Raw genomic sequence first — 25471 nt, forward strand, 5'->3', positions numbered from 1 at the left:
ATTAATATAATGTATAATATATGCAATTTATTAGCTAATGAATGTATTATAAAATGTCATAAAACTTCATATAAGAACAGTAAAAAAAAAACTTTTAAAATCTGTCATTTTGATACATTTTTGCTTATTTATTTAGAGATGGCTTTTTAGAACTTGTTAATGAATACAGCATTCATATGCATGCTATTTTATTTTTAATCTATTGCAATTACATGTATTGTCTGCACATGTGTGGCTTCTTATAAGGTTACTTTATATTTCATAGAATAGATCTATCAATGAACATTTCTATCAATCATATACAATACAAATCTATTTAAACATTGTTTCAATGTTCATAAATGTGGTTCAGGTTTGGTTTTGTATATACAATTTACAGATCCATACTAAGACAAGTATGTCTATTTATGTACATAAAAACAATGTACAAGTTCATAACAAGGAAATACCGAACCATACAGTGTAAACAAACAATACACTGTATGTTATAAATATAATATCTGTTGCATTAAAAAACAAAAACAACAGCATGACACCATAAGTGTGCAAACATCATAAGAGACGCTTTGATTCATATGGTTTGAAGCTGATAGGTCCTGTGCCCCTTCTTCAGAAGGTAACCCTGCTCATTGAGAGCACCGATGAAGCCTTCGAAATCCACAACCTGAGAAAGCAGAAGCATTAAAAGAGAACTTAAAAGCATCATCTTAAATGCATGTATTGTAGATGGTGTTCACCTGTATTTGCAGATCTTTGGCGAGCTGTTTTAGTTCCTGCAGCTCAAACATGCTTTTGCTGGTGCGTTCAGCGAGTCTGTTTAGCGCTGTGACATATTTCTTGACTTTGGAGCGGTTGCTCATCCCAGAGCCCAGCTGAGAGCGGTCAAAATCCAGACGGCCAAATTCATCAGAGTAAGTGTCGGCCAAGCTAAACGCAGAAGATCATGAACACTTTTTTGTTGCATGAAATAATAATTAACCATTTTGTTAGCAATTTACCAACTGAGGAAATATAATCAAGACTGCTGTACGTGACTCTGGATCACAAAACCAGTCTTAAGTGGCATGGGTATATTTGTAGCAATAGCCAACAATATATTGTATGGGTCAAAATGATCAATTTTTCTTTTATGCCAAAAATCATTGAGATAAGAAGTAAAGATCATGTTCCATAAAGAGATTTTGTAAATTTTCTACCACAAATATCAAATGTAATTTTTGATAGTAATATGCTTCACTTGGACTAATTCAAAGACGATTTTCTCAATATTTAGATTTTTTTGCACTCTCAGATTCCATATTTTCAAATAATTGTATTTCGGCCAACAATAGTGTCCTATTGTTTTATGTGTCACCTGTGTTTCATGATCTCCACAACATCCTCTGCATCACTTTGTGTAGCTTTTTCTCTGAGCTCAACACGAGCTCTTGCCTGCAGAGAAAAAGAGAGAAAAAAAGAAGTTTGACTAAGGAGAATTAATTTATTGTTTAGACGCCCGAAACTGTACTTTTTTTTTTTATCTTTTAGTTCATGCCTGTAGAAAACTAACCAGTATTGACAAAAGGTTTGGATTACATTTATGTTTTTGAAAGAAGCCTCTTCAACTCATCAAGGCTGCATTTATTTAATTAGAAATACAGTAAAAACAGTAATATAATTAATAGTTTTCCAAAAATATGAAGCAGTACATCTGTTTTCAACATTAATAATAATCAGCAATGTTTCTTAAGCAGCAGATCAGCATATTAATATGATTTCGGAAGGATCATGTGGCACTGAAGAAGACTGGAGTAATGATGCTGAAAATTCAGTTCGATCAGAGGAATAAATTACATTTTACAATGTATTCACATAGAAACGGCTATTTTAAAATGATATATTTCACTGTTTTTACAAGATTTTTGCTAGTAAATGCAGCCTTGTTGAGCAGAAGAATTATTATTTTATTTTTTTTATAAACTTTTACCTGGCGTTGTCCACATTTTTATTTAACAAAATGAATATGTGACCCTGGACCACAAAACCAGTCTTAAGTCGCTGGGGTATATTTGTAGCAATAGCCAAAAATACATTGCATGGGTCAAAATTATTGATTTTTCTTTTATGCCAAAAATCATTAGGAAATTAAGTAAACATCATGTTCCAAGAAGATTTTTTGTAAAATTCCTACTGTAAATATATTAAAATGTAATTTTTGATTTGTAATATGCATTGTTAAGAACCTAATTTGGAGTGGGATTTTCTCAGTATTTAGATTTTTTTGCACCCTTAGATTCCTGATTTTCAAATAGATGCATCTCGGCCAAATATTGTCCTATCCTAACAAACCATACATCAATAGAAAGCTTATTTATTGAGCTTTCATATGATGTATACATCTCAGTTTTGTAAAATTTAACCTTATGACTGGTTTTGTGGTCCAGGGTCACATATAGTAACAAATGATTTTGCTGCACTGTGTCTGTGATGTAAACTAATGGCCTTTGACAATTTTAAAAAAGATCTTGAAAGTGTCAATGTCAAAAAATAAAGGCTAATAAAAACAAACACAGTGGAGTAGACGTTGTTTTGTCATCATTAGATTAGATTTTATATCACAGTCATTCTGTGGTCATTTGTGTCACCTCTGTGAGTCGGATGAGGGACTCCAGCTGGCGGGTGGTGATGGGCGTGCTGTCGGCCGTCTGGTTCTGTTTGCGCAGCTCCAGGTAAAAGTCCTGCAGCACCTGCGCAGCCTCTGCAGAGAGAGTGGGATGAACGTAGTGCCGGGCGTAACCCACGTACTTCCGCAGGAGCTGGTGAGGGATGGGGTCAAAAGCCTCTCCAGGAACCAGCTATGGATGATTAAAAAGAGACAAGAACATTAGTACAGCTGTAATTTACACTACAGTACCAACTAATAGTCGTAGGTGCATTAAAGGGATAGTTCACCCAATTATAATTTGATGTTTATCTGCTTACCCCCAGGGCATCCAAGATGTAGGTGACTTTGTTTCTTCAGTAGAACACAAACGAAGACTTTTAACTCAAACCGTTGCAGTCTGTCAGTCATATAATGGCAGTCAATGTAAAAAGAAACATACACAGACAAATCTCCATACAGCTGAACATTGCCGTGGATCAAAGGGTAAATTGGATTTGTCTGTGTATGTTTTTTTACACTTAAATATTTGGTAACCATTGACTACCATTATATGACTGACAGACTGCAACAGTTTGAGTTAAAATCTTCATTTGTGTTCTACTGAAGAAACAAACCTACATCTTGGATGCCCTGGGAGTAAGCAGATAAACATAAAATTTTCATTTTTGGGTGAACTATCCCTTTAATAAAACATACTGTACAGCATAAATTAACTAAATGATCAACATATGAGGTTTAAATCATCAGTAGTTGTTGTAGATTTAAAAATATATTCCTAATGAATAATAAATGCTATAAAAGTATTGTTAATCTGTGACCCTGGACCACAAAACAAGTCATAAGAGTAAACTTTTTAAAATAAATAAATATAAGCTTTCCATGGATATATTTTTTGTTAGGATAGGACAATATTTTGAGATACAACTATTTAAATATCTGCAATCTGAGGGTGCAAAAAAATAAAATAAAAATAAAAATCGCCTTTAAAGTTGTCCAAATTAAGTTCTTAGTATTGCATATTACTAATCAAAAATTAAGTTTTGATATATTTATGTTAGGAAATTAAAACAAATCTCCATGTAACATGATCTTTACTTAATATCCTAATGATTTTTGGCAAAAAAGAAAAATTGATAAGTTTGGCCCATACAATTGATTTTTTTGGCTGTTGCTACAAATATACTCATGCTACTTAAGTCTGGTTTTGTGGTTCAGGGTCACATTTAAAAAACAAATAAATAGCAAATTTGTAAAGTGTTACCATGAATGATTAGTAGAAATCATGAGCAAGTGAAGTGACATTACTTTGAGTGTGTCAGAGAGAGGTTTCTCTGAGGACACCTCCAGAATGGAGATGCTGGACTCCTGTGTGCTGTAGCGTGTGACGGCAGCACCGCTGACCGCGCCGTTCTTTCCTGCACGCATGGCCATCACATGTTCGGACAGCAGGTGGTCGTGGTCCTCATTAGGTGTGTCCAACAAGATGAAGACCAGATCGAACCTGGACAGCAGTGCACTTCCCATTCTAGACAGACACAAGCAGCACTTTTAAAGGAGAAGTTCACTTTCAGAACAAAAAACTTACAGATAATTAACTCACCCCCTTGTCATCCAAGATGTTCATGTCTTTCTTTCTTCAGTTGTAAAGAAATTATTTTTTTTGAGGAAAACATTTCAGGAATTTCTCCATAAAATGGACTTCTATGGTGCCCCCGAGTTTGAACTTCCGAAATGCAGTTTAAATGCAGCTTCAAAGGACTCAATCCCAACCAAGGAAGAAGGGTGTTATCTAGTGAAACGATCAGTTCTTTTCTTAAAAAAAAAAAAAAAGACAATTTATATACTGAAATGAACTATACTGAGTTTTTTTTTTTTTTTTTTTTTTTACCTCAAATGCTCATCTTTTCTAGCTCTGTGTGTATACTCCGTGTTTTCTGGTTCAATACAGTTAGGGTATGTTGAAAAACTCCCATTTCAACTTCAAAATCATCCTACATCGCTGTTTTTCCTTTTTTACCCTAACTGTATTGAACCGGAGTGCACAGAATACGCATGCGCATCACACAGCTAGAAAAGACAAGCATTTGAAGTTAAAAAGTATATAAATTGTAATTTTTTTTATAAAATCAACAGATTGTTTCGCTAGATAAGACCATTCTTCCTTGGCTGGGATCGTTTAGAACCCTTTTGAAGCTGCATTTAAACTGCATTTTGGAAATTCAAACTCGCGGGCACCATAGAAGTCCACTATATAAAGAAAATTGCTAAAATGTTTTCCTCAAAAAACTATTTCTTTACGACTGAAGAAAGAAAGATTTGAACATCTTGGATGACATAAGGGTGAGTAAACTATCTGTACATTGTTCTGGAAGTGAACTAATTTTTTAAGCAATCAAATCTGATGTTCAACATTATAAAATAGTCAAAATACGCATATGAATTGTAAGACTTATAAACTATGTTACTTGGCAGACAAAGTGTTTATTATTAATAGAGATGCACTGAAATGAAAATCCTTGACCGAAGCTGAACAAAATTACACACTGGGCCACAGGCAGATTACCGAAAACGTATTTTTGTGTTTCCCCCCCCCATGTATTTTGTCAATTTTTTTTCATCATTGCATAAATGATTGCTTTTTACAGTTTTGTCTTGCTTTTCAAAGCAAAAAAACCTTTCGAAACAACATTTTAGAAATATTTATTTAACACTGAATATTTTCAACATTCTAGTAGACATTATAGCCAACCAACAAACCACAATTGAACTTAATAATAATAAGTTAGTAAAATAATATTCTTTGACCCCCTTCCTGAATCAGGCCTGTGTTTTTAAATGTACCAATAAATGCAGCCTTGTTGAGCAAAGGAGAATGTTATAATAAATGTATTAATAGAGCAGTTGTAATGATAATTATTAGGGCCCGAGCCCAAAAGGGCGAAGGCCCTATTGTTCTTCTAAGGGTTCTTATTTTTTTTTTTTTTTTTATTTTTTTACACCTTCCGGGCACTTTTGGGGGCCTTAACATACTCAAAAACTCTTGAAAATTTGCACACACGTCGGAATCTGCGGCCATCAGGACGCCACAGAGGCTGGGACCCGGGCGTGGTTCAGGGCCTCTACAGCGCCCCCTGGAACACAGTTTGAAAACTTGATGTACTGCGCACACATACTTGCATGTATTGATATGAAACTCGGTACACATATAGATCTCACTGAGCCAAACAACTTTTGTACTCTATGTCATAGGCTCCACGCAACAGGAAGTGAGATATTTAGGGCTGTTTAAAAAGCGCATGCTCTGGAATTTAACGTACTCCTCCCAGGAATTCCATGGGATTGTCACCAAACTCGGTCAGCATGATCTCAAGACATTGGGGACGCTAAATTGCGAGGAGATTTTTGATATCTCGAACGGTTTGGCCGTGGCAAGGCGACAAAGTTATGGCGAGAAATGAGAAACAGGAAGTGTCTAATAACTGTTGCACACATTGCCTGATTCTGATGAAACTTCACCAGTTTGTTCGTTGTATGATGCCGATTCCATAAATGTGACTATTATGAGTCAAAGTTATAGCGCCACCAACTGGGAGGCGGAAGTGTGTCATTTTCAAAATGCTTTGAAATCAGCCTCTTAATTTTACTCGATTTTCTTTAAACTTCATCAAAATCATGTCAAAACACGGCCGATAAGAATATGTAAAGGGGTCGATGATAAATCGAATGCTGTTGCCATGGCAACGTGTCAAACTTTAAAATTAGATTCCTGTCTTTTCGAGGCAGATAACATGCTTAGAATTTCATGAAACTCAACACACACATCAATATTAAGGATAGTTAGACACTGGCGAAAGGTCATAAATGGGCGTGGAGCAGGCACTCTATAGCGCCATCTTTTGACAAAAGTTGGGGGGTTAGTTTTTCCTACAGTCACCAAACTCTGTACATATATTGTTCTCATCAATCTGGACAACTTTCTAAATCAAACTCATTAGCTAAGACCAACAGGAAGCCGGCTATTTTGATTTGAATGTGGATTTTTGGAAAAATCAGGCTGTAAACAAATTCACACTACTTCTAAGAACAACAAGCTTTTCACACCAAACTTTTTTAACATGAAGAGAAGATTCTGAAGATGTTAAATTGCGAGCGGATTTGGGATATCTTGAACGGTGTTGACGTGGTGATTTTTTAAAGATATAGTAAAAAAGATGAGCGTAGTTTTTTTTATATCTTTAAAGTGCAGCATCCAAACTCTTTAAAACTTTTTTCACACAGAGATCTTATCATTCTGAGCAAGTGCTGTTAATATAAATTTTATACAAGCTTCTATGAATTAAAGAAAATTAAAAAAATAAATCAGAAACCTGCTGTCACTCAGCAGGCTGAATGTCATTATGTGTGTGTGTTCAGTCACCACAGAATTACAGTCTGAGTGAGAGAGTGCAGGGGGGAGGGGTGAAAGGGAGATAGAGAGAGTGAAACTGTTTTGCAATAGACCATCTTTGAGGAAGAAATACACACACACACACACACATATATATATATATATATATATATATATATATATATATATATATATATATATATAGTGTAATCGACATAAATATGTCTGATCTTTGAGAGTCGGATATTTTGAGAAAATATAAAGGGTCACTAAGTCTTTCATTGTTAGTATTTTGCAGTTGTTGCAGTTTTTTTACTGAACTGTACCATGAACTTGTCCTATTCAGTCACATAGCAAAAGATTAAGAAAAATGCAACTTTTAGCATTAGCGATTTATCTTCATTGATAGACATTTATTTTCATAGTGTTATTTATTGAATATAAAATTTAAATTAACAATTTCAAGACAAACTTGGACAACAAAACAAGCTTTGCTGTTATCTGTTCAAAACATCTGAAAATTATAAAATTTTAAGACGAGTTTTATATATATATATATATATATATATATATATATATATATATTTTGCCCCTTTCAATACTCAACTTGTTTTTAAAGATATTTTGAAAGAATGAAGCGTTTATAGAGCACTTTATTGTGTATTGCTGTTCACCCACATGAACTGTGTTCATGTTCATGTTAATTCACAGTACATAAACTATATATGAATACTTTTTTAGCTTAATATTAATTAACATTAATAAATGCTATTTATTTATTGGTCATGTTAACTAATATAGTTAATGCTAACAAATAAAACTGAATGGCAACATTTTATATTTTGTGTGTATGTGTCTGTGTGTTGATTTTAAAGTCTAACCCTTTCAATTCTGTAAACTTAAAATCCAAACTAGCAGAGGGTTACTGTGAACGCATGTGCCAACTGGGCACCGTCTTCCTTATTGATTCTTAGTTATGTAGCGCTTAAGAGTGATGTCTCATAACAGGAGGAGTCACCAGCAAAGCAATATCCACACACAAATTGTACAGATAGGTAACGATGACATTTAAGCAGAAGTGGTGGACGTAAAGCAAGCAATAATAACATTTTGTTATCATCATGAATCATGTTCTTATCATCATCATCATCAGAGTATAGGGAAATTTTTGCATATTGGTTCAGAGTTGGCATTATCTGAAGTCCTTGCATTGATTGCATTTAATTAAATCAACATTATATTTGGTCAGTCTGATCTTGAGGCCTTAGAGATGTTAAATTGTGAAGATCTTGAGTTTTCATTGAGTTGTTATAACTTAGCCATAAAATGTCTGATCTGCCACAAAATTCACAGGTTTGGTAAGAGTCCTGGCCTGAAGACACCTAAAGACTAATATTCAGATATTATCATAGCGCCACTTGTTGGCAGCAGGATATCTCATATCTTTCACTAACTCAAACATACCAAGGTCAATCTGCACCAAACTTCATATGTTTGATAATAGTGCTGGCCTGAACACATCTACATGCCAATAATCAGTTATAGGCATAGCGCCACCATCTGGCAGAGGCTAGTTTGGCACATTTAAATGACTTATGACATATTTTTTCTATATTTACTGTATTAAAAGCATACTGCCCAGCGTTTGCTGATTTCCTGAAGCCACCGGTTGGCGGTGAGCCCAGGTGCGAGGGCCCGTTCATCGCTGCTCGCAGCTTTAATTATTTTTGTGTTACTTTATTTTATTTTACAGAACAGCGGTAAATTTACAATACTAACATTTATGAATGTTGACTTTTATTTTGGCGTAAACCCGAAAGAAGACCTCAGTACTACTTTGTGCTGTCAGCAGCTCTTTGATGAATAATTCTCTTCACCTGGCTTATCATATTAGACTTATTGGTTTGTTACAAAGACTCTACAGCTGTATTTGTTGCTTATTACTGTATCTTTGATCCACTGTATAATCAATGTCTAACAAAAAGCATTAGCAGTATCTACTACTAAGCATAAACTCACTTCAGGTTCTCAGAGACAGTCTTGGCTTTATTGTAATGCCCTCCGACTGGATTGGCCGCTGCAATGATAGAGGTTCGAGCAGGAAGTGTGCAGACAATCCCAGCTTTAGCCAGACTGATGCTCTGCTGCTCCATGGCCTCCAGAAGAGCCTGATGCTGGCTGCCCATCTTATCAAATTCATCAATGCAACAGATGCCTGTGGAGAATATTAAATATTACATATCACATTACCAAGTATTAACCTTCAATGTTTGTATCCTAAATTAATTGAGATGTCGATGTTGTAAGTTAAATACCTTGATCTCCCAACACCAGTGCTCCAGCCTCAAGAGCGTAATCTCCTGATCCGCTGTCCCGGGATAGAGATACAGTCAGTCCTGAGGTGGTGGTTGTGTTTCCACAAACATATACACCCCGTGGAGCCACGTTACACACGGCCTAGACACACGCGATCATAAAAACAGTACACATATGGCATTTTAATAGACTTCAAATCATCTGACTGAGTGATAAATGCATTAGAGTGACTTAGATAAGATCATGTACCTGTAACATCTGACTTTTACCAAGTCCAGGGTCTCCAACGATAAGCATATGCGGGTCTCCTCTTATTGGGATACGATTTTTATCGTCAACATACTTTTGACACCCACCAAACAGAGCCAGAGCCAATCCTGCTTTAACAAGCTGAGAAAACAGAGATAGCGGTCAAGATAAAAGAGTTATATTTTACTTCAACTGCAATATCTTTATGAATATAAATCAAACTCAGAAACAAAATTATATGAGAGTATATACACAGTATTTGGACACTCACCAAATGGCCATAAATGGCAGGACAAAGAGAGCTGCAATAAAATTGACAAAGTCATAGAAGCTTCTTCGCTTGCTAATATATGCAACTGTCAGCATGTTATAAAATTTAGATGATACTGACTTCACTATGAGTTTGAATAAGTCCTCTTGCGCTTGGATCTCTTGGATGGCATAGAGATCTTTGATGGAGAACTCCACTGAAGGTCCCTGGTCCTCAGATTCAGATGACACTTTGCTTTTCTGTCCCTTCGAGTTGCTGACAGAATTTGCCTGAATGTACAACAGGAACATGCACTTGTCCTTGTTTCTGCCATTTCCTGAAAAAAGACACAAACACATACCATTAACAGGACAATTAATCTTAGAAACATCAATACTCTAAAAAGGATAGTTACTGGACAAAATAATATTGATCATATAAATAATATTGAAAATATGGTATATACTAAGCGTAAATAGCACAAAAAAGTAAAAGTACTGCATATGCAAGTGCAAATATTTATACTCTGTGTAAATAGTGGCCTTGTGTCATTTTATCAGGCCCATCCAGACAATGGTGGGTTATTTGCATTAATTAAACAAATAAATGGATAAAATATGTGACCCTGGACCACAAAACCATGGGCAAATTTGTAAAAATAGCTAAAAATACATTTTATGGGTCAACATTCCCCATTTTTTTATACCAAAAATCATTAGGCTTACATATGTCAAAACTTTATTTTTGATTAAAATGATGCATTGCTAAGAACTTCATTTGAACAAATTTAAAGGCTATTTTCTCAATATTTAGATTTTTTTTGTGCACCCTCAGATTTTAGACTTTCAAACAGTTGATTCTTGCACAAATATTGTCCTGTCCTAACAAATCATAGCTTATTTGTTCAGGTTTTGTGCTAATGCATAAATCTCAGTTTCAAAAAACTGACCCTCAGAACTGGTTTTGTGGTCCAGGGTCACATATATTAATTTCAGTTTAAATAACTACATCATGAAAGGGGTATAATAGCTCAACACAAAGATCCTCTCTGTATAGTGAATGTGACCATCATGCAAAAACTGAGTCAGACAGAAGCCACCCGAGGGTGTCCTGTTTGTACAACCCATTGAGGTCAGATGTAAAAAATAGCACTAGTCAGACTGTAATATGATTGTTTCTGTTAAGTCCTTGTTACTGAGAAACTAAATAGAAGAGAATCAACCTATTTTTCATGAGAAAGTGCCTTTCCAGAATCTATGAAGCTCTAGCTTTCTAAAGACCGTTAGATTGACAGTGTGGACAATGTCTTGTACCCTCTTCATTGGACACTTTAATGACCCCTGTGATGGTAACCATGTCTCCAGGCACACAGCTGTCCACAAGGTCCTGCGTGAGCTCACATTCAATGGTGCGTGGGATCCGACCGGACTCGCGTTGGTCACCTGACATCAGCTCTTGAACCCTGTGAAGAGCACAGCAAGAGAAAGCAATAAAGGACAACAATAAGTTTGTTCTACAATACATCAGTGTTGTTTTTGACAACCATCTTAGATTTAGTCTTAGTCTTTTGGACTAAAATGCTTCTTAGTTTTAGTCAAATTTTAGTCACTTCTATATGTGATAGTTTTAGTCCAATTTTAGTCGACGAAAAGTCAAAAAGGTTTTAGTCTAGTTTTAGTCGACGAAAAGTCAAAAAGGTTTTAGTCTAGTTTTAGTCAAAAAAAGGGAAAAAAGTAGTCTTTTAACAAATTAATGTAGGTCAGTAAGTATTTTGCTGTTGGGTAGTGTCACTTATAAGTTCTGAAAATAGCAGATCTATAGTTCAACACAATGTGAGCTTCCGGATCGACTATTTTCACCAATAATTACAATAATGAAGGAATGTTTTAGAACATAAAAGACAAACAAGGATGGAATGCTAAACGGCTTGCCATACTAGTATAGCAAAGAGTATTTAATGCTAAAACGGCTTGCCATAGCGTCAGATACTTTTTAAGTTTTAATTGGCATGCACAATAAGCGGAATTGTTATGCATTTTAAACGTCTGACGGACCACCCACTAACATTTTCGTCTATTCTCGTCTCGTCAACGAAAACTCAAACACGTCTCGTCATGTTTTAGTCATCACGAGCCATTTTTATCTCGTCATCGTCTCGTTATCGTCATGAAAAAAAGTGGCGTCAACGAAATGATTTCGTCATCGTTGACGAAAACAACACTGCAATACATCTCACGTCAGTTTTCAGTAATAGAAATAAAGCTCAAATTAAATTAAATATATAAAATATATTAAAATAAATAAATTAAATATAAATATAAACTGCAAAACTTAAGTAACTACAAAATATAAGTACTAAACAAACAAACTTAAAACTAGAAATTTAGAAATGTTGATTTGGCATCTAATGGAAATAAAGTAAGTTTAATTGGAAGTACTAAAATGGCTAAAAGTGAAAAAACATAATCAACAAATAAAAATGGCTTAAATATAATAAAAATAAAAATATTAATGAATGTGTCATAAGGGTCCTAATGATTTTTGGCATAAAAGAAAAATCTATAATTTTGACATATACAGTGTATTTTCGGCTATTGCTACAAATTTGTAAAAACCTGTGCTACGTATGACAGGTTTTGTGGTCCAGGGTCACAATTACTATAATAGTATAGATATTATTCTAAAATAGCAATGCAAACACTCACTTGAATTAAATACATAAATTAATTAAAAACAATTAATTAAAAAAATGTATTCATTTATTTAATTAAATTAATTTAAAATAATATATGCTTATGAAAGGGGGGGGGGGCATACATATTAAAAAAGAAAAAAAAATTAGTTCTGCTTGGATACATTTTCATGCAATTATACATTTACATACTTTATTGTCTGCCAGTCGACAGTCAGTGTTAAAGGTGAACTTCTGTTTGGAGTGAACGACCGACCACGACATTCAGTCTGCAAACACTGAAAGGGAAAAAAAACAATGTTAGGCATCACTTAATACAGCAAACCTTTGATACAGTTACTGCTTACTATGTGCAATACATCTGATTTTATGAGTAGTCTACTGTTTACGGATTATTCTTTGTTCTATTTGTAATTTGCTCTGTAGTCCTAGTGAAATGAGTTTATTCCACTGCATTAGTATATATGGGTGAAGCTGCACAAAACTTAAGTAATGTTTGTCTAAAGCTGGAAACACACTGTACCTTAGTGGGTATGGTGTATTTCCCATCAGGCAGTGTGACGCTCTGTGTGCCTCCACAGCTTTTACAAACGAACGCCAGCTTACTGCAGAGCGGTTTAATGTTACTCACTCTCACCACGGTACCTCTGATCACAACAAACTTGCCGTATAAATTTGCCCTCAGACTTTTCAAAGGAGTAAGTGGCTCGTAGTTATACACCCTAAAAAGAGAGAAAATAAATAAAAACTAAATGTATTATTTTGTTGCAAAAATATATTATTGGCAAGCTCTTTATATAAAGTTTATTCACAAAGGACGATGTGTACTACATAGAAAATCTTGCAAATGTAACAATATCATCACCCAGTTTTAATTTGCTAAATGCAACTATAAGGCATGATGATATTAAATTATATAAATATTAACAACATGATTTTCTATAAAGCTGCTCCGAAACAATGTGTATTGTGAAAAGCGCTGCATAAATAAATGTGACCCTGGACCACAAAACCAGTCATAAGGTTAAATTTGACAAAACTGAGATTTATACAGCTCAATAAATAAGCTTTCTATTGATGTATGGTTTGTTAGGATAGGACAATATTTGGCTGAGATACATCTATTGGAAATCAGAAATCTGAGGATGCAAAAAAATCAAAGAGACTGAGAAAATCACCTTTAAAGTTGTCCAAATTAGGTTCTTAATAATGCATATTACAAATCAAAAATTACATTTTGATAAGTTAACAGTAGGAATTTTACAAAAAAATCTTCATGGAACATGAACTTTACTTAATTTCTTAATGATTTTTGGCATAAAAGAAAAATCAAAAATTTTGACCCATGCAATGTATTTTTGGCTATTGCTACAAATATACCCCAGCGACTTAAGACTGGTTTTGTGGTCCAGGGTCACAAATTTGACTCGACTTGACTCATATAGGCAAGTAAACCGTTTCACCTGGCGCTGATATGTGGGATATTGATTATGGGCCTTAGGCCCGCAGGAAGCTCTTCCTGTCCCTGCAGTTCTGCTGCATGCCTCTCCAGATCCACAGTCAGCACCTGTGGAGAAGCATTTAATTATTTCAGTTTGTTTATCAGAGTCATGTAATTTATGTACTGTAAATGCATAACAAACCCCACCTGATGAATTGCAACACCCAAGCAGTCCAGAATCTTCTCAGGCATTTCTTTAAGATCTTTAGCAAGATCAGGTAGTGTGTTTGAAATCAGTTTGTTAGACAGAAGGTCCTTGTAGTCCACCAAAATGCTGCCTTTCCTTTCAATCTCATCCTGAGATTAAATATTAGATTTTTTGGTTTTTATTGAAGAAAACTGGAATTAATGTGAACCATGCTATGAACTCTGATACCTTATCATAAAGATCAATCTGCGATGTGAAGTACTGCTCAAACACTTTAATCTTCTCAACATATGGTGAACTTTCGACAAAACCTGGAAAAGGAACAAATGCAAGAGACACACTGATGCAATCATGAATCAAAAGCAAGAAAATATTAAAAATGTACATACTGTCTATTTAACAGCTCAAAAATACACGTTTAACTATAATGAGAAATGAGAAAATATAAAACCTTCAGAAAAATAGAGTTGCCATCCTTTGTATGGACACATGATGTCAAGAGTTGCTTGACTTACTCGTGCCTGACCAACTTGTGGAGTAGATCCTGTGCAACAAAAAACAAATATAAATCAATAAACATTAGCTTATCAGATGGTTGTGCATTTCTGCAGGTTTAAAGAAGGTAATTTTAAATACCTTTCTATGGGCAAGTAAAGAAAAAGTAATAAATTGAGTGGAACACAACACTACAATATGTTTCCTAAAAGTAAATGTATTGTATTGGCAATGCTTCAAAGTTAATGCAACATTCAATAGATCTCCATTACTTTTTAATTTATATTACACAAAAAATTGCTTGAAATCGGTTTGAAATTAAGCTCAAAACACTAGACTTTTACAGTACCTTCTGATCACACAACAAAATCAGAATCAGAAACTTGTTTTGTACTTCGGAAGCAAAATTACATACCCAGGCTTGTTTTTTGAAGTGATTTCATGAATTAATCAAGAACAAATATATGCAATTGGGCTTAGATATATAAATACAGACAATATGCAAAACAAGTTTTCATTGCCCATTGGCAGATGCTTGGTCTTGTTTTTAGCATAAATGCATTTTAAGCAATTTTTCAAGACTTCATATGCTCATTTTGCATCTCAAGTAAATGTATCTTGATTTAAGGATGTTTAGATATTTATACTGGAAAACAAAAATACCCAGGAAGATATGGCAAGCAACATTCAATACCACGTTAGTACTCATTTTAAAGATTTTATGCTCTTATTTAAGAGTTTTTAAGGCCTTAATTAATTTGTGGAAGGGATAAATTAGACTTTTGGAAGGGATAAAAAGACTTTTTTAAGACCCAGAAACCCCTTGTGGTAAATGTCAGTGTAACAAACAATTAACCCGTAATAAATTACGCTCTCTTAAACCCTTAACTGTCACTCCCATTTTTGAACAGAGACGTGAAAATGAAGAATTTAAACTTAATTTTTTAGAATTCATGATTAAAAACCATTTAGTAATATGATTCTGATGTACATTTTTCACATTAATGCAACGTCTGATTTTAAAATGGCTTTCAAAGGATGAATTTTGAAATTAAGTTTTCAACTGATATATAGTTTCTTATGATTTTTAATGTGTAATAGGGAAAAAGGCAGCAGGGAAGTCTGTTTGTGACAAAGGTCAGAACTCCTGTTATGAAGTAGATTTTTGAGGTGCACTCTTGTCATTATTTTTCCTACATAATTCGTAAAACAAAACAGTCAAATATCTATTAAGAAAACCTTAGCCCTTTCCAACGATATATAGCTTGTCATGATTAAATTAGGATTTATTTGTAAAATGGTGAACTTGGGCATCCCAAAGGGTGGACAGTGACGGTTAAGGGGTTAAATACAAAATCAATTGTATGTTTCCAAGAAAACCTGGCATAAATGTATCTGCTAAATGCATAAATATAAATGTAAACTACATTATTTATTACTACTACTAAAAAGCTGTTCCTAACTAATACCTAAGAAACTTACCATGTTGTGTATTGTTGGTAGTATAGTTCCCTCCTCTTCCTCCTCCTCCTCCTCTGCTCCACTGACGGCCTCTCCAGCCTCTGTACTGACCATTACTCCATCCTCTTCCTCCTCTCCACCCTCCTCCTCCTCTCCACCCTCCAGCTGAGTTGTTTCCACCCCTCCATGACCCTCGAGCAGAACCCTGACTGCTCATCCTTCAGCCTCTAAAGTCTGAAAGCAAAATCACAAAGCTATCAATGTGACACAGAAACATGATCATCCTGATTATGATTAAAACATTATCAATGCAGACTCTCTGTTTACTGACACTTTCTCAACAAGCTTATTATGATACAAATAAACAAGAATTCTATCAGTATGCTATGCAATATTTTAATAACCTAAATGTAAGAAACTTTTTTTTTTTACTTTAACAAGAACAAAACATATTGCACAAACAAGAGCACATAAATCCTTACATGTAAGGGACAACACAGATATATGAAAGAATACAATAAATAAATGAAAAAGGAGAAAAATTACAAGATAAAGGCTTTTTACATAAACTTGTACTTACTAAACAACTGTATAGTTGTTTTTACTTTTTTCTATTGTCTCCAAATATCAACATTAAATTGTTCAAAATTTGGTAATTTATCATTCCATTTGACTTTATGAATACAGGGTTTCTACAGGTAAGATAAAAAGCAAGACTTTTTAGGCCTTTTTAATACCACCTTATATGAAACTTAAGACTTAAACCTGTAATGGAAATACATATTACATGCATGTAACATTTATTGCGTTAAATGAAAAAAAAACCTAAATATTATCGCTCTCATAAAGAATGTTTATTACTACAATATACAGTGAACTTTTCATATCAGCAGACAATTCCACACAAAATACCCCTATAAAAGAGTTTTTTTTTGTTGTTGGTGTAACAAATTTATTATAAAAAATGTATATAAAGGCCATTTTTTTTACTTTTGAATTTTATGCATCACCTTCCATGTCAAAATATTACAATTTATCAATAAAAAAGGAAAAAAAATCTTTGGTCTGTCCAATGATTGTAAACAGTTATTAGGTATATCAGACTTAAGATATTTTAACAGTAATGTGACCAAAAATATTTCATTCATCGAATCTGTATTTAAGACATACTTTTTTAGGACCTGCTGACAACCTGGAATATAGTAACAGGCAATTAAGGGGAGACACTGCAGGCAAAAACACAGTTTTTTCCTGTCAAGTTTGATATTTTAAGCTTTTTGGCTTTTCATCAAGTTTTTCTTTCAGACTAGAGAAAAGAAAACATCCAAAAGACACTGTGAAGGTTTCTTTTATAGCACTTCATCTATTTCCTGTCATTAGATTTCATTTACAATACATATTTTTAAAGGCCCTTTTCTCAAAATGTTTTTTTAATTCTCCTACACTGAGCCACAAATCTCCACTTCAGTAGCAGTTACCTACAGCAGACTTTACATTTGTATTCCTGTCTCCTGTCAAACTTTTACAGACGGATTTGCTCATATATAGTTTGCTTGATTATATACAATATTTTATTCCCCCCAAAACTGTGAAAATATACTGATTTCTCTCTGTTCTGAATTTCAGCATCTTCTGAATTATGCAGTGACAAAAATGAGATACCCAAAATTCCCTCAGTAAAAACTGTTGTCTCCAATATGTAACGTTAATATAAAAAAAGTATTTTGAAACTGACTTCATCCTGTGTTTACATTTTTATACTACAAATGTATACAAATTAGCGCACATTTAATTAAATAATGACTCGTTTACATATATAAACCTAACATTTTAGAAAACTTGTAATACAAAAAAGTTTGCATTTATCAATGTGATCAAGGCGATAACTATTAGTAAAAATTACCTTATTCACAATGCAATGTCTCGCCTTAACTGTTAAAAATGTTTAAATGTATAAGTTTAACGGCTCAAATTAAATTTATAAGAATGAATGTGAAAAAAAAGAACAACAATATTGTATTTAAAAAGGCATTTTAACATAAATAACGTTACTTACAGCTACCACGGTTTGTTTACTTCCTCAATCTGTGACTACTAGCACTAGCCACTAGCCAGGCTTCAAGTTTGGCGCTATAATGACGCCACTTCCGTTAATGCGCAGAGCCGTAAACATCGTAGTATTCAGGACAGACGGTACAGACTATTTATTTGTTTTACAATCACTTATGAAGTATTAGCTTTCCTTACGACGTTATATTTAAATCTTAATTATTTTAGCAGAATAACGCTTTAATAAAACATTGATTTCGAAATGTATGTAGCCTCTACGCTTTTTACCCCATAGTTTTAACCATTACTTATTTTTCTAGACATTTTTTAGATTGTTTCTTAATATATATATATATATATATATATATATATATATAATTTATAATCTTAAATATTGACATCTATATTAAATATTTCCGTATTTATTTATTGAATCGTTTCCTGATCGTTTCCCATTATGATAATAATAGGGCGTGGCTACGTCTTTCAACCAAATAGTGTCGCAGTTTCTCTCTCAAGAACGCGCATCATCAGCATCACCCGACAGCAGCAGCAGCAGGAGGGGGAGGAGGAAGAAGAGGAGGAGGAGGAGGAAACGAGCATCCTTCATGATTCTGCATTAAAGCCGCACTCTATATCAACAAACCCCGGGCCTTCACCGATCCGACCGCAGATCTTCCTGAACACCACACAGTCAATCATGGATAATTCTGGGAAAGAGAAGGAAGCCATGCAACTGATGGCAGAGGCGGACAAAAAAGTCAAATCATCGGGTTCATTTCTCGGAGGGATGTTCGGGTGAGACGACAATGCTGGTCACGATCTGACATTCAAAGACATTCAATGTCCTGTAATATTTTCAAGTAGCATATGTCTATATAATGCAAACACCTTATTATTTGTCTGTTTGTTTTGGAAAATGAATAAATTGAGCCTGTATGCATCCATGCGTTTCTCAGTATTTCCAATGTCAAATATTTCCGTGATGCGACATGCATCCAATGCAACTGCTTTGTATTTAATGCATAGGGCGTACTATTATACTATATTGATTTTGGAATTGCTTTAAATCACTTAATGAAAGAAATGTTGATGTCTTCACAGGGGTAATCATAAGGTTGAGGATGCATGTGAAATGTATGCCAGAGCTGCCAACATGTTCAAGATGGCCAAAAACTGGAGTGGTATGCATAAGACATTTTGTATTGTGTATTATTTCACTGAATGTTTAATATTTAGTATTGCTGTTTGGATTGTTATTAGATCTAGACTAGTCACTCCAATGCATCATTTGAAAGGCCATCTTTGTGCTCTAATGCAGTTTTAAATGATCTATCCACAATACACTGTCATAATTATGCTTTGATGTGTATTTTGTCTATTTTAAGCATTCGCCCTGTTTCTGTGTCATTATTGTCAGTGATCTAAAGACTGATGTGTTTTGCTTTTGTAGCTGCAGGCAGTGCTTTCTGCCAAGCTGCAAGGCTTCACATGCAGATGCAGAACAAATTGGACTCAGCCACCAGCTTCGTTGATGCTGGAAATGCTTATAAGAAGGCAGATCCTCAAGGTGGGGTTTTTTCTTTAATCATTGCAAAAAAAAAAAAAAAAAAGTTTAGATTAGGGTTATTATTAATTAAAACTAAAACCATAAAAACATTTGTTCCTTGAAATAAAATAAACGTTAAATGTAATAAAAAAAAAACTTGCAGAAGCAATGATCTTTACTCTGAAACTGCTAGTAAATTCCACAAACAATTACAAAACAGCAAGTAAAACACTGAAGCAGAATAATTCAAATGTAACATTTTCTCCAATAATATTCGCTTTATTTACAGCTTAATTTTTCAGTGTTAAAGAACTAAAATAACTAACTAAAACTGAAATACAAATAAAAAAACTAATAAAAATGGCATACAATTATTAAATTTCTAACTAAATTTAAAAAAGAAAACAAAATATATAACTTAAATAAATAGAACTATGTATAACAATGATACTACAATAACAGTAATATTAAAAAAAAAAAAAATCACATTTCTCTCAAGTTATACTGTGTCTAAACATTGACACCAGAATGTGATTTCCACAAAAAATAAAAATAATAATAATAATAATAAGGGTTATTATTGTTTAGTAAACTAAAACTATAAAAAAAAAAATCCTTGAAATAAAATTAAAGATAATGCAACAAAATAAAATTTACTGAAATTGTTAGTAAATTTCACAATTATAAAACAGCAAGGAAAAAAATTTTTGCTTAACGGTGTTGAAGTACAAAAAAAAAACTAAAACTGAAATTAAAAAAAACAACAAATTGGTAAAACTATATTGAGATATTTCAAAGTAGATTTAATTATTGTATAGATTAAAAGAAAAACAAATAAAAATCGCAAAAATACATGACAAAATTATTCTAAATAAATTGAAAAAGAAAATGGAATATATGAAAACCAAACTGTAATAGTATATCAATATTGCTAAAATAATAGTGGTTTCATAAAACATTATTGTTTTGTTGCTTGATTTAATAATTGATTAAAAGATGTTGTGTGAAGATGACCTCCTGATGAGCTGTTTTGTAAGCATTTCATTTGAATGTTGAAATTTTGTTCCCTTCTGTTTGAATGAATCACAGAGGCTATCAACTGTTTAAACGCAGCCATCGATATTTACACAGACATGGTAAGAAACTGAGACTTTGCTTTCACATTTAAATGCACATATTGATGCATAAAATGAATGCATATAATGCAATATGGTTTGTTAACCTGAATGTGCCTGTTTGCTAAATATGTAAATGTTACATAACATTTAATCTCTCATTTATGTGTACGATTGACAGGGAAGGTTCACGATTGCTGCAAAGCATCACATGACTATTGCAGAGGTCTATGAATCTGAGCTAGTGGATATTGAAAAGGTCCCGTATGACATTAAACATCTATTAGATGCCATTTTATGTGTCATTTTTCCAAAAATGCTATTGAATGTCAGTCTAACCGGCCTGTGATGTTGTTTCAGGCCATCGCCCATTACGAGCAGGCCGCGGACTATTACAAAGGCGAAGAGTCAAACAGGTTTGTGTTTGCATTAGTATGTCATTCATTATTTATAATTATCTTCCATTTTCTTTTATTGTGGGTTGTAAATGCTCACTTGCATTGTTTTATGCGTTCTTGTTAAGCTCCGCTAATAAGTGTCTGCTGAAGGTGGGCTCATACAGCGCTCAGCTCGAGCTGTATCCTAAAGCCATCGAGATCTTTGAGCAGGTTTGTGGGACACACTCAAATGTTCTGTTATCATTATTTTTTAAAAAGCGTGAAAATAAATAAATAAATGATTATTATTATTTTTAAACTGTGTTATTTCAGTATTTTTTTTTTTATATATATATTCTTCATTAATATTTAAAAAAAAAAAATTCCATATCCCCAAAAAAATTATAATATGTTATTTTTTTATATGTAAAATAAACGCAACAATAAATAAATGGTTATTATTAGATCCTTTAAAAAAAAATCTGATTTCATTAGAATTCTAACTGAATTTTAAAAAGAAAACAGAATGTATAAAATAAATAAAACTATGTATGGCAATGATACTAAAATAATAGTGGTATTAAAAACAACATTGAGATCTTTAAGCAGGTTTGTGGGACACAGTCAAATTTTTTGTTATTATTTTTTACTAAAAAGTGTGAAAATAAATAAATTATTATTATTATTATTAAACTGTGTTATTTCAGTATCTTTTTTTAGACATTTTTATATTCTTCATTTATATTTTGTATAATAAATTTAAATTTTTTTTTTAATTTATTTTAATTTTTAGATTTTTCCATATCCATAAAAAATGTATATGTTATTTTTTATATATAAAATAAATGCAAAAATAAATAAAATATTATTATTAGATTCTTTTATATTCTTCATTAATATTAGATCTTTTTTTTTACTTTTTTTTTTATTAAACTGTGTTATTTAAATGTTTTTAAAAATACCTTTATATTCTACATTAGTATTTATTAATAAATTATTAGATTGTCTGTTTTCACTAGAATTCTAACTAAAAAAACTAACTTCTCCTAGATTATACTGTCTAAACATTGACACCAGAGTATGATATCCATAATCCATATCAAAGAATAAAAAATTTAAAAAATATCTGTTATTATTAATTAATTATTTTTATAAAATAAATGCAAAAATAAATAAATAATTGATTATTATTACAATTAAACTGTTATTTCAGTATTTTCGAGACTTTTATATTCTTCATTAATATTTGAATTTATTTTCAGATTTTCTGTTTTCATTATAATTCTAACTAAATAAAAAAAAAAACAATATATAAAATAAATTAAACTATGTATAACAATGATACTAAAATAACAGTGGTATTAAAGAAATCTCAATAGCCATCAAGATCTTTGAGCAGGTTGGTGGTACACATTCAGTTGTTCTTTTATTATTATTATTATTTTTATTATTATTAAGAAATATTTATAAATTAATTAATGAATTATTAAATCATTATTGTTATTATTATTAAACTGTGTTATTTCAGTATTTTAGATACTTTTATATTCCTCATTAATAGAATTTTTCAAATATTTAATTTGAATAAGATTTTCTGTTTTCTTTAGAATATTTGCTTATTTAGATTTTTTTTTGCACCCTCAGTTTTATCTCGGCCAAATGTTGTCCTATGCTAACAACCTATGCATCTAACCATATCCTTTTCCTTTCTGTAAATGAACACAGAGGAAATTAAAGTTAAAGGTCTCTTCACATTCAGGTTGCAACCAGCACAATGGACAACCCTCTGCTGAAATACAACGCGAAAGAGTACTTCTGGAAGGCAGCTCTGTGCCACTTCATAGTGGATGAATTAAACGCAAAGGTCAGTTGTTTTTAACTTGTAGTAAAAGGTTTGTAGGCTATTTAGTCTCTTAGTACTGTTTTTAAATGTGCAGAAAGCTGGTTATGCAGTTGTCTTGTCTTGCACTGACACCTAGTGGAGTAAACATTTTCAATATTGTCCAACAGCTCATCTTTTGTAAATGTTCTGTTTGTTTGGATTCAGCTTGCCATTGAAAAGTATGAAGGGATGTTTCCAGCCTTCTCTGATTCAAGAGAATGTAAGCTGTTGAAAGTAAGTACATTTGTTTAATTTGATTAGCAATAGAAAATATAAACACTGTAAGGCAGTCAATCAGAATGCATATGTAATATGGTATTCATATTTTGCTTCAGCGTTTGCAGTGATTGTTGTCTTTCTGTACAGAAACTTTTGGAGGCTCATGAGGAGCAGAACAGCGAGGCGTTCACTGAAGCCGTAAGTTGAACGGGAGTATAAGGAAGACCGGGGCTAGTTGTCACATATTAAATCTCACTAACTGAGGTTTAGACTCAAATAAATTAATTTAAAAAAAAGCTGATTTTGTTTATAAATATTCTTGAAGGTTTTGGAGGTTTGTATTTATACAGAATTTTTTTTTCCACGTTTTCTGTTTTCATTGTAGTTTTTCGTTTTTTAGTCTTTTTTTTATGTTTGTAGTTTTTATTATGGTTTTTTTTTTTCAGTTTTAGCTAGTTTAGTACATCAAGTTAAGCTAAATTAATTTTATTTCGAATAATGTTCATTTATTCAAGTAACGAAAATGTTTTTATGGTTTTAATTTGAGACAATTATAATACCCCCAAGCATACACACCCTGAAAATTATATATATACATCTATAAAGAAAAAAAATCAGACGCAGTCCATTTTTGCTCATTTTGACATCTCAAAATCACGTTTTTAATTATCCAGGTGAAGGACTTTGATTCGATCTCCCGTCTGGACCAATGGCAGACCACTATGTTGCTGCGTATCAAGAAGACCATCCAAGGCGATGCCGGCGATCTCAAGTGATGTGTCCGAGAAAAATACTGTGGCATCATATTTGATTTAATTTCTTACCGTATCGTATGTGTGTGTGACAATCTGGTTGAACATTTCTGTTGTGCTACTAGCTCAAATATAAGCCGTTTCTCGAAAAGTTCAAATGCAACTTGCATTGCATTTGAGAAAATAGAAGTATACAATATTAGTATGGCTAATTCTCTTCTGGAAGGCATTTCTCTAGCCCTTTACTTCACCATGAGGAAATCTTTACCGTACACCGGTGTTTGTACTTGTGCGTGTGGCATGCGAGACCCCATAGAGCTGTTCTCTTTCTAATGTTCACCTCAGTGTTGTCACTGGCATTGTCGTGCATGATAAATGTTTAAAGTGTGTTTATGTGCTGCTGTAGAATATCAGGATTTGTGTGTGTGCACTTTATTTCAGCTGTCTGTTTGGATTGAAAACCCATCGCCTTTGCTCAATTTGACTATTTTCGTGCCAGAAACGCATCCTCACGTCGTCTTTGTCGATATGGCGGTGTCAGTTCTGTCGGAGTATTTGCTTTAGTGGTCGAATTAAATGTTTCATAATCAGTAGAATAGCGTCTCTTGCTCACTAATGATTGGTGAAGTGCTCAGCTCAAGTGATTTTTCACAGAGTGATATTACAGACAGCGTTCATTTTATTTTATCGTATGCAGATCAAGTTGTTGAATATGTATATATAAGTTTCGATCGTTGATTTATTCTGGTATTATTTATAACTTTGTGTTTAATTGGTTGTTGTTTCATATGGATACGGGGCATTTGTTGTTTTGGGCATTTAGATCTTATCATTTTAGTTTAAACGCTTCTTGATTTTACTCTTACTGAACTGTTGTTGAAACACTTTGTGTCAGTAATTAAATTATGTTGACTGAATCTGATATAATAAATCATCTAATGTTGTATGACTGACAGGGAATCAAAAATGTATGTTAAAATGTAAAACAGATGGAAAGTCTTACTGAGACATTTTAATAAATGTTCTATCTATTTATTCAAAGGACAATGAATAAATGATCACTCATACCATGTCTGACGTTTTTGGAATCAGTGTCATAATTTATATGAAATTTTGGAGTTTCAGCTGTATTTGATTTGATATTTGATAAATGCAGTGAAGAGCATGCATTTTTTTGCAAAAAAAAAAAAATATATATATATATATATATTATATAATATATAAAATAGTGATGCACAGGAAAACTGACCCAATTTAATGCTATATTGAATAGTCTTAGGGAGCTTGGAAATTATCATAATTGTATTAAATAAATAATGTAATGATACTAATGTCAGCAACGTAGGACCATTTGGTCCGCTACACACAGAAACTATAAATGCTTA

The 25471-nt window shown here is 32.9% G+C and overlaps 2 protein-coding genes across 2 annotated transcripts; one reads left to right on the forward strand and one right to left on the reverse strand.

Annotated features, from left to right (window-relative positions):
• Positions 1 to 209: 209 nt before the first annotated feature.
• On the reverse strand, positions 210 to 16360 carry mcm8 (minichromosome maintenance 8 homologous recombination repair factor). Its single transcript, XM_073827247.1, has 18 exons — positions 16165 to 16360; positions 14639 to 14731; positions 14416 to 14498; positions 14187 to 14336; positions 14002 to 14105; positions 13062 to 13260; positions 12731 to 12816; positions 11160 to 11308; positions 9988 to 10183; positions 9868 to 9898; positions 9597 to 9737; positions 9347 to 9488; positions 9051 to 9246; positions 3950 to 4169; positions 2625 to 2834; positions 1355 to 1431; positions 738 to 927; positions 210 to 664 (listed from the first exon to the last, which is right to left on the reverse strand). The coding sequence occupies exons 1-18, from the start codon at positions 16358 to 16360 to the stop codon at positions 572 to 574; spliced, it is 2556 nt and encodes an 851-aa protein (XP_073683348.1). The 3' UTR covers positions 210 to 571.
• Positions 16361 to 18737: 2377 nt separating this feature from the next.
• napba (N-ethylmaleimide-sensitive factor attachment protein, beta a) lies at positions 18738 to 25158 on the forward strand. The gene is made up of 11 exons (XM_073826892.1): positions 18738 to 18990; positions 19297 to 19376; positions 19646 to 19762; positions 20831 to 20877; positions 21038 to 21115; positions 21217 to 21272; positions 21380 to 21464; positions 22993 to 23097; positions 23281 to 23349; positions 23482 to 23532; positions 24009 to 25158. Exons 1-11 carry the CDS (start codon positions 18893 to 18895, stop codon positions 24108 to 24110), a joined length of 888 nt encoding a protein of 295 aa, XP_073682993.1. The 5' UTR covers positions 18738 to 18892; the 3' UTR covers positions 24111 to 25158.
• Positions 25159 to 25471: the final 313 nt, after the last annotated feature.

This window comes from Garra rufa, chromosome 21 (genome assembly GCF_049309525.1).
Source record: "Garra rufa chromosome 21, GarRuf1.0, whole genome shotgun sequence".
In the NCBI taxonomy this organism is placed as follows: Eukaryota; Metazoa; Chordata; class Actinopteri; order Cypriniformes; family Cyprinidae; genus Garra; species Garra rufa.